At 40.3% G+C, this 10,015-nt stretch overlaps 1 protein-coding gene across 1 annotated transcript in view; it reads left to right on the top strand.

Annotated features, from left to right (window-relative positions):
* Positions 1 to 2,150: 2,150 nt before the first annotated feature.
* The window catches only part of ift81 (intraflagellar transport 81 homolog), a gene marked incomplete at its 3' end in the record, with an annotated part of 32,206 nt that continues 24,341 nt past the window's right edge, over positions 2,151 to 10,015 (top strand). The window contains exons 1-8 of the mRNA XM_080738190.1: positions 2,151 to 2,538; positions 3,469 to 3,572; positions 4,126 to 4,306; positions 5,010 to 5,099; positions 5,581 to 5,646; positions 6,092 to 6,202; positions 6,869 to 6,953; positions 9,252 to 9,415. Of these exons, the coding sequence (XP_080594316.1) occupies positions 2,395 to 2,538; positions 3,469 to 3,572; positions 4,126 to 4,306; positions 5,010 to 5,099; positions 5,581 to 5,646; positions 6,092 to 6,202; positions 6,869 to 6,953; positions 9,252 to 9,415 (945 nt within the window). The 5' untranslated portion in view covers positions 2,151 to 2,394. The remainder of the gene's footprint in view (positions 2,539 to 3,468; positions 3,573 to 4,125; positions 4,307 to 5,009; positions 5,100 to 5,580; positions 5,647 to 6,091; positions 6,203 to 6,868; positions 6,954 to 9,251; positions 9,416 to 10,015) is intronic.

The raw sequence follows: 10,015 nt of genomic DNA, 5'->3' as shown, positions 1-10,015 counted from the left end.
CACAACAGACAACACTGAATACTTTCCTCTGGTCTGGTGGTGGTGGTGTACCGAGTATAGTTGGTGGTGCTGAAGGGGGAGGGACTGCTGTGGACGTGATTGAGTGTTTCTATCCTGCAAATGTATCAACAATAATGAGCTGTTGTTGTATCCTGTATGAGCTATTTCACACAACTAGTACCTACATTGTTTTTATTGCTTGTGACAGGACTCATATATAACATACTTGTCCTATTAACAATAAAGAGGTGAATTTAAAGGGACGAAGCCCAGTGCCCACAATGTGAACACAGACAAGAGACTGTGATTCAGTGGCAGGTGTAGTGTGAATCCTGACTGTTGTGTTTGGGAGGACTGGTTAGAGTTTGTCGATCATTTGAGTCAGCACAGCACAGTTATTTCCAAAACATTAATAATAGAGCACAAACATGTTCTTCTTGATTACAAAATGCTATTCTATTACCAAAACCATAAACAATATTTATCCTGGCCAAACCTCGATACTTTATAGGTCTATATAGTTCATTGTTATTGTAGATTTCAAGCCGTCTAGCATGATAAACCCACCAAACTGGTTTTGTTGGTTACGTTCGAAGTGTGCTATACTTTTGTTGTTACTACTTTGTTACACTTTTGTTGCAACGCGTATGGTATGGAGTTGTCGCCATCTAGTGATGTGTGTGTGTGTGTGTGTGTGTGTGTGTGTGTGTGTGTGTGTGTGTGTGTGTGTGTGTGCAGAATCTGCAGATCTAATAACCTCAGAAAGGGATCCAAGCGCATGCGATTACTTCTCGATACGTTTGATCGGAGAATACTATAGTGACCATCAATCTTGTTGTAGCTTCTTTGTTGTTGTTTTTTTTTTAGCCTGCGCAGCTTTGGCGCAAAACGATGCGCGTGAACGGAACACTGCGTAGTAAGACGGTGTCGCTTGTCAAAAGTACAAACAGAACACGTTGCAATGTGTGTGGTGCCTTGTTCTGTGGTGGAAAAGGTACTAAGATGTTTTACTTAAATAAATGTATCAATACTCAGCAATGTAGAAATACTCTGTTACAAGTAAAAGTCTGGAGTCCTAGATTTACTTGAGTATTACTTAACCCTTAAGTGCTGTTCGGGTCATTTTGACCCGTTTTACATTTTCATTTGGGAAAAAAAAGGTAGAAGTTAAAAATGTTTCCACCTGAAACTCACTGGCCTTAAAGATTCTTCTGAGATGAACATGTAAAAAAAATGTTTTGCACTACACCCATGCTACACCCCCCTCATATTTTTTGAACCTTAAGTGCTGTTCGGGTCATTTTGACCCGGAGGCACAGAAATACACAGTATTATGCCAAAACACAGACACACAGTCACCCCCACTTCTAACACCCCCCTTCCGAAGCCCCATTCCGAACCCTCCCCCCCTTCCTATAAGCATGAGCAATATTGCCCAGTATTAAATGAAGTAGTTTTTTTTACATGGATTTCAGCTAAATCAGTAAAAACGCCTAGCTCTTTCAATGTTTAATGTGATATAGCAAAGCAGAAATGCAAACATTTACCAAATATATCATATGAATTGTTTGGTATTGAGTCAAAGTCAATGTATCATGATGATTTGTTAAGTTAAAATTTATATTAGTGTTGTTTTTTTTAAACCAAATATCCACCGGGTCAAAATGACCCGAACAGAACGAAGGTGTAGTGAATCTGAACAGAACTTAAGGGTTAAAGGGATATTCCACTTTCAAAAAAACTTTTGGTCATTTCATTGTCTACTCAGGCTGTTGGGAACACCCTGGACAGTTTTTAATTTGCATTAGATATTTTTTACACTGGCCTTGTAGTCGTAGATCTGTTCCAGCGTCTCTTCAAAGGAGGCTCTGCTCTTTTGTTTTTGAGGCGTCAATTGGGTATGGCAAGTTACTTGGCTACAGGGGGAAATAATAAAATTGACTTTTCATCGTGCCTGTTGCTAAGGGATGGCAACATGACTGGTGTCTTGTCAAGACACCAGTCATGTTGCCATACCTTAGCTTTTGCCGAACTGACGCCACTGTGTTTTTGACATGCGAAAATAACTCGCTCGATGGATTACCTCGAATCTACTTCCTGTTAGCAACCAGCCAGCCTCGCGACGCTTAACTCCGTTTCCAAGACGCTTTTCACAACAGCGAACAAAACAACAATGTTTTGTATTTGTTGATTTCTGCGTGGATTTTAGCCAATACTTTAGCCAGGTTGTGTACATTTCAAGTGGGTCCACCCTTTCTACCTCCACAGGACTGCTTATAGACGAAATACGTGCTAGTTAGCAGTTAGCTAAAGGTAAAACAATAAAATAAAACACATCAACGAACACGTTAGCTGGTTAATGAAGCATATTAAGCACTTTTCAACGTTCTCAAGATGAGCGAACAACTGAAATTCGTCGTTGAACAGCTTAACAAAGAGCCCTTCAAGAAAAGTTTCAACCTCATCACATTTGATTCTCTGGAACCCATTCAACTGCTGCAGGTGCTGAATGATGTCCTGGCTGAAATAGACCCAAAGGTGAGACAATGACAGTCTACAGGTAACATTGACAACTGGGCACTAGGGACATGTGGGCCCATATGTCTCTGGTGCCCAGTTGTTCAGGTGCCCACATGTCCCTAGTGCCCAGTTGTCCCACATACTCTGGGGCGGCATAGCTCAGGGGTGGAGAAGTCGTTATTAGAGCCCGAAGGGTTCCCAGTTCGAATCCGGGCTCCGCCTGAGTGAATGTCGAAGGGTCCTTGAGCAATGACTCTGAACTCCTAATTGCTCCCGATGAGCAGGTTGGTGCCTTGCATGGTTTCCTCCACCATCGGTGTATGAATGTGTGGGTGAATGTAATGCACAATCTATGTAAAGCGCCTTGGATAAAAGCGCTATATAAATGCACCATTTATTTTTTACATGTCCCTAGTGCCCAGTTGTCCAGGTGCCCACATGTCTCTAGTGCCCTGTTGGTTTTGGTGCCCACCTGACCTGTTACCGTAACATTCACTGTGGCTGTTTATGTCACCATGTATGATTCAGGCATGTCATCGTGTCCTACTACACGTCGTGGTGCAAATATTTACTCCACTACAGTTATTTGAAAAACTTCAGTTACTTGTTAACTTCGTAGATTTTGATGCGATGCTATTTTCAAAAGATTTTTATACATTTGAAAACTTGTGAAATGGGACATTCTGCATATGAGCACTTTCTACTTTTGGTACTTTAAGGACATTTTGATATAATATAAATAATTACTTTGTAGCCTACTTTTATTTAAGTCAATATTAACAGAGTATTTCTACATTGCAGTATTGATACTTTCCAAAAAATGTGAATACTTTTTCCACCACTGACATTCACGGTAGCTGTTTATGTCACCTTGTATGATTCAGGCGTGTCATCATGTCTTACTGTAAATAAGGAGAGTACTACTGTAAAACCCATGTCTCTTTCCAGCAAGCTGTTGACATCCGTGAAGAAATGCCTGAGCAGACCGCCAAGAGAATGGTTACCTTGCTGGGAATGCTGAAATACAAGCCTCCTGGGAGTCTGTCTGATGCGTAATTATAACCTTTTTAATGATTGTATCGACTAGGATTGAGAACCATCCCTTGAAATACAGAATCGTCCCTTATTTGGAAACTAAAAGACGTGTCCCGTATTGAACTGACATGGGATTGTTTTGTTTGTTGTTTTGGGGAATCAATCAATGACACAATTATTACAAGTTCAAACGTCTCATTTACATATGTTATAATAAATGTTGTTAACCACGTGAACCCTAGAATTAGTAAACTGGACTTGGACCGCTTTCTTCAAGATCAACTCCACATCTCTTGGCCAAAAATAGCCGATCTACAAGCTCACAGCGTGTCTCGCGGTGAGCTTGTAGAATGGCTATTTTTGTCATGGTGGTCAAGTGGTTAATATAAAATATAGAAAACATGTACATATATACAGTGAGATTTCATATTTTTCAGGGCTTCCCTCATTTGAATTTCTAGTAGTTTGCAACCCTAGTTGCGACCTCAAACATTCCCTAAAAACTCTTGGTCAAATATACAGTAAATTGCTCCTTATTTCCTTGTCATTCTCTCTTCTCACGTCATACAGGAGCAGTTTCAGACAGGGCCTGGTGACCGGGAATAAACCTGTCATCCACCATATCTTACACTGGTTGCTTCAGAGGGTCACAGAGCTGAAGAAGAGGGCTTATCTGGCCCGCTTTCTCATGAAGCTGGAGGTGCCTGCAGACTTCTTGCAGGATGATGTAATCAGTGACACTTATCACCAGGTTCGTCAGCCACCACCATCATGGCTTTGCCTCAGTCTTGAATAGCACTTTCATCCTCAGTGATCAAATACTTTAACCCATTTAGGCCTAGAATTATTGAATGCTTTAGCTATTGAAACATAGCAGATATACAAGCTCACAGCGCGGCACCAAGTGCCGCACTGCGAGCTTGTAGATCTGCTATTTTTCAAAAAGTTGTGAAAATGTGTGCAAATCTTTGTATATATGTATTTTCAAAACGAACGTTTGCAACTCAAATTTTGCTTCTGGGTGGTCCCTGGAACTAAATATTTTGAGATGGGGGTCCGTGGCCAAATATGTATCATTTTGGGGGTCCTTCACATGAAAAGGTTTGAGAACCACTGACATAGTAGTCTCTGTCATAGAAGTCTCTCAAGAACAGACTAACTGAGCTCCAGTTAAGTGAAAAGGACCTTTTCTTTGACAATGGCCAGCCAGTTTGCTGGCATAGAATGATTAGGTTTTTTAAAAAAAACCTTAGAAGGATTCAAAAGACACTTATAGAATCGGGTCAAAATTCTAATTTTCACGATTTTTCAAAAATAGCAGATCTACAAGCTCGCAGCGCGGCACTCGGTGCCGCGCTGTGAGCTTGTATATCTGCTATTTTTCAATAGTTAAAGCATAAAATAATGATACACAATATAGTGTACCCGTTCTGTTTAATACTGTTCATTTCTAGTATGCAGAGCTGGTGGACGGATTTAAGACTTACCACAAGGAGTGTGAGCAACTGAGGACCTCCGGCTTCTCCACAGCAGAGATTAGAAGGGTAAAACATGTTCCCCCTTTTAAGACATTATCAATATGCTCATCATTTAAATGTAATAGAGGGTATGCGCGTGACATCATCATTAAACCCGGAAGTTATGCGGGAACGCCGTCTGAGTGGCAAAAAAACTACTTTCTGGCCTTGACAGCCCATACATCCAAAAAGAAAAGTCCTATCTGATTGCATTAAACAACGTTAAACTCACTTTGCCACTCACTTTGCCACTCGATTTGCCATTCACTTTATGCATGCGCATACCCTCTATACCTGTTAAAGTCATGTGACAGAACCTGTGTTCGGTACAAATGACGTCAAGGAACCTGATTATTTTAAATTGCCACCAGTGACCAATTATTTTGGTCACTGTTGATTTCCAAGTTTTGTCTAAGTACACATATTAGATTACCCATATTATGTGCCATATTATGTGGTAATATATGACCGCAAAAACTGTCCCTAAAATGTCCACTTTGCCTCTTAGGACATAAGTGCGATGGAGGAGGAGAAGGACCAGCTAAACAAACGTGTGGAGAGGCTAAAGAAGAGGGTAAGAAGAATATTACTTTATTTCTTTAGAGGAGACAATGTTAATTATCATTCCATACATGAAAGGGGAATGAATCAGCTGTTCATAATCTCATGTCAACATGCTGGCTAAAAGCGTATTTCCAACCGTATTCCCTGTATACAAAAAACAAAACACAGCAATACAAACAGAATACAGAGGAAAACAAATAACTACCTAAAGAGTTGATGATTACGATCCCTGGCATATCCTAATGGCTTCATAACATAATAATTACAGCCGTCAGGCTCAGGCATCTACAGGAGTACTGTAGTGAGTAATGGTGTGCAGAATAAGTGGGTATTAACTTTTAGGCCCAGCCAGAACGGGTGAAACTCGAGACTGTCAAAGACACTAGGTTATTTATGTGGATGCTTTGATGCAGGCAGAGCCTAAGCAGTAGGCAGTAACCTTGTATGTCCACTAGGTGGAGTCGGTGTCCAATCACCAACGGATGCTGGAGATGGCTGGACAACTGCGTGTGGAGAAGGAGAGGGAAGAGTCTCTGTCACAGCAGAAACAGGAACAGAAGAATCAAGTAAATGGCTTTGATGGTTTTATGCTTTTGTCTCTCCGCATTTTGTATATTATAAGACTGATAATAACATGCATGTCTACATACATACATACATACATACTTACATACTTACTTGCATACATACATACATACATACATGCATGCATGCATACATGCATGCATGCATGCATACATACATACATACATACATACATACATACGCATGCATGCATACATACATACTGTACATACATACATACATACATACATACATACATACCTCAGGGGTCTTCAACGTTTTCAGGCCAAGGACCCCTTAGCTGAGAGAGAGATGAAGCAGGGACCCCCACTAGAGCCTATATATATTGTATACAATTGTGTTGCAAATAAAAAAAATCATAGATTTCTTAGCCAGCGTAGACTTGTTTGAAGGCACTGTCGTCAGTGTATGTTGGATTAATGTGTATTTTTAGACATTTAACCACTTGAACTGTCAATACTTCTACTTCTACTGCTCTTCTTTTCCCTCTACACCAAACCTCTTTGCCAGAAATAGCTGATCTACAAGCTTGTAGATCTGCTATTTTTGGCTAACGTGCCACTCAGAATAGGGATGCTAGGGTTCAAGTGGTTCATGTAAAAACATAATCTATGCTAATAATGAGTCTCTCGTCTGCATGTGATCAGCTGTTCCAGGCAGAGCAGAGACTGCAGAGATCTCAGCAGCAGTTGAAGGACCTGCGACAGGCAGCAGCAGATGCCAAGCCAGAGAGTGAGCTTCCCACCGTCTCTCCCATCATAGGCCACAGCTGGATATAGAGGTTCACAAGGATACACAAAGAGCAGTGGTTCCCAAACCTTTTGTAGCTCGAGACCCAAAAAAAGATACATTTGATGTCTTCCTCCGGGACACCAGCATGTGAAAATAGCTTGATTGTATATTTTCACTACTTTTTTTTTTTTATAGTTCTTTATATATATTTTTAATGGGATTTCTTTGACTTTAATAACATCTTTTGAAAGATATTTTTTAAATGTAGGAAACCAAAAGAGGTATATTTACTTGCAACCCATAAAAATGTGTTTGTTTGATTGATTGATTGATTGATTGAAGAATTTATTAGACGTTTGCATAGGAAAACGTTCTGTTCCATGACAGTAAAATCACTGGATCACAGTCAACTAAAAGGATATCCTAGTAAGCTTTTCGGCTTATTTACACAGGAACCACTTTATGTATCTCATATAACATTGAAAGACAGACGGATAGAACGCAGTACCTTGCATAGGGAATTGTCAGTGACAAAAGGGGAGAAAATAAAGAGCAGTAATACAAAATAAAACTAAGGGAAAAAGAAACAATGGTAAAGAAGTGAAATAGGGGATATTTACAAAGGAAAAAGGGGAGGTGGGTATAGAGCATCGCAGCGGAAGTGGATTCCTGGGGTCACTTAATATTCCCCATTCATTTTCGCCATAGACTTTTACAAATATATTTATAACAATTATGTTAAGCCTCGAACCAAGCCATCCAGGATGGAGGTGAATCATGACCATATAACCTTTGATCCTATGTGAAAACATATTTTAATATTACATTATTTGATATACTACATTTAATAACTACCCTTTATTTAGCGATTTTCAAAATGTTCTTTTCATAGAAAAAAAGGTTATATGGTCATGATTCACCTCCATCCTGGATGGCTTGGTTCGAGGCTTAACATAATTGTTATAAATATTTTTGTAAAAGTCTATGGCGAAAATGAATGGGGAATATTAAAGTTGTACCATGTAACTTTTTTTATAAAACAAATCTTAAAATTGTCCTAACTGTTAAATCGCTAAAGTTTTAGAACACCCACTCCGTTATTTTCAGCTTCTGAAGCCTTCTCTTTATATGTTTTCTATGATCCTGGCCGTGGACCGGATTTCGCGCAAAATTGACGTAATCTGCATCATCTGTATACGTTGTGTATACGTTGCCCAATCACATCGCCGATCATGCACACATGGTACACTACCGGCCAATCACAGCGCATCTTGAAGTGGGGTCGCCATATTTGTAGTCGCCCGTGTGTCTCTTTACTCAAAAGGTAATCTCGCCTACCAGGCAGGGTGAAGTAGTCCGTTTCTCCGGAATGCCTGAACGCACAGGAACCAGGGACCCCTCCAAAGATAGCTCTCGGCGTTGTGGAGGCAGACGTTGTAGACGCGAACGCGACCGCGGTTTGCTATAGGGCTACTGACCACTAGTTGAGAATCTTACACAGTATAGCTTTAAGTGACCCCAGGAATCCACTTCCGCTGCGATGCTCCATGGGCTTAGTTTATTACAAGTTTTCGAATTGTAGCCGTTTGTCCGCGTCTCAGCGAGCAAAAAAAACGGCTCCCGACCCACTGTTCGGGAGACACCGCACAAGAGTGTTCATAGGGAATATCAGGGCGTCTCTCAGTTAATTGGATCCACATCTATTAAGGCCCTGTAATTATACTGATCTTTTGAAGTGCTCTAATGAGGCTTATCTGATGTGGAGTCTTCTGTTCTTGGTCTCCTCTGACGGCGGTGCTCTTCAGTCCACAGCAGAGATTTACACATTTACAAGTTCCAAAATTACCGTTGCAAAAACAGGCTGAGATGATGCTTTCACAAGCGAGATAGTTTATCGCAGTTCACAATGCGACACGTTGTGAGGCGCGTTTTAGGTCTCACAGCGACACATTTTAGGTCAGCTATTTTTGAAATGTGTTTATTTGAAATGTTTTGTGCCTACGATGACATGCCCAAAATAGGGTTGTCAGGTTAAAAAAAAGAAAGAAAACACTTTGCCCACTAACATCCAAATAAAGATTCTGCTTATTTGGTAGTCATCCCAATGCTAATTCAATGCTGTGTATTGTATAATACCACTGACTTGGAGTGATACACTCTTGATCTTTTGTTTTATTTGACTGAGCAGCCGGAGCAGGTGCGTGAGCTCCACTCATTGTGTTTTCTAAGCCCATAAGACTTTGTTTAACCCAATCAAAAGGCCATGTTCATTTCAACGCCCCTGTCTCCCTTTTTTAGGCTTAATGAAGAGGCTAGAAGAGGAGATGAAGATCAACTCCTATATGGTTTCGGACAAAGTCCCCAAGGAGCTGGAGAGCAAGAGACGCACAGTGCAGTACCTGCAGAAAGTACTGTCTGAGCCTGCCATGGGGCAAGCTGAGCTCCACGAACTGGACGACAAGGTGAACCAAGGATATACCGATGGTTGAATTCAAATTTTCACGATTTTTCAAAAATAGCAGATCTACAAGCTCACAGCGCGGCACTTGTATATCTGCTATTTTTCAATAGTTAAAGCATAAAATAATGATACACAAACTGTGTACTGTGTTCAATTATTTGAGGTAATCGCAATTATTTTTTGCATAATCGTCATAATCGAGAATTTGAGAAATGTTAATATAGTTACAAACACTTTCAAAAAGTAGTGGAAATAGCAGATCTACAAGCTCACAACGTGTCGCATCGCAACGCGGTGTGAGCTTGTAGATCGGCTATTTCCACTATCAATGTTCTTTTTTAAGTATAAAGTTGTCAAATATGTCAGTAATTTCTTTGTGTATTTAGGTTATGTGTCATATCTGCCATGTGCAAAATTGTCAACGACAAAAACACAATTAAATCGTTCATCGCAATTATTTGAGTGACAATTTACCGTCATATAAAATGTCATAATCGTGACAGCCCTACACACATACACAAAATGTTCTGCGTAAACCTTGTTGTTGAAGTCTATTTATGGATCAGAGCTAAGCTTTTTTGCTTTTGAAATGGTGGCTGGG

The sequence above is a fragment of the Nannobrachium achirus genome (assembly GCF_963921795.1).
Source record: "Nannobrachium achirus genome assembly, chromosome: 12".
Classification (NCBI taxonomy): domain Eukaryota; kingdom Metazoa; phylum Chordata; class Actinopteri; order Myctophiformes; family Myctophidae; genus Nannobrachium; species Nannobrachium achirus.
The sequence above is the reverse complement of the archived record's forward strand: the minus strand, read 5'-3'. Positions and strand labels throughout refer to the sequence as shown.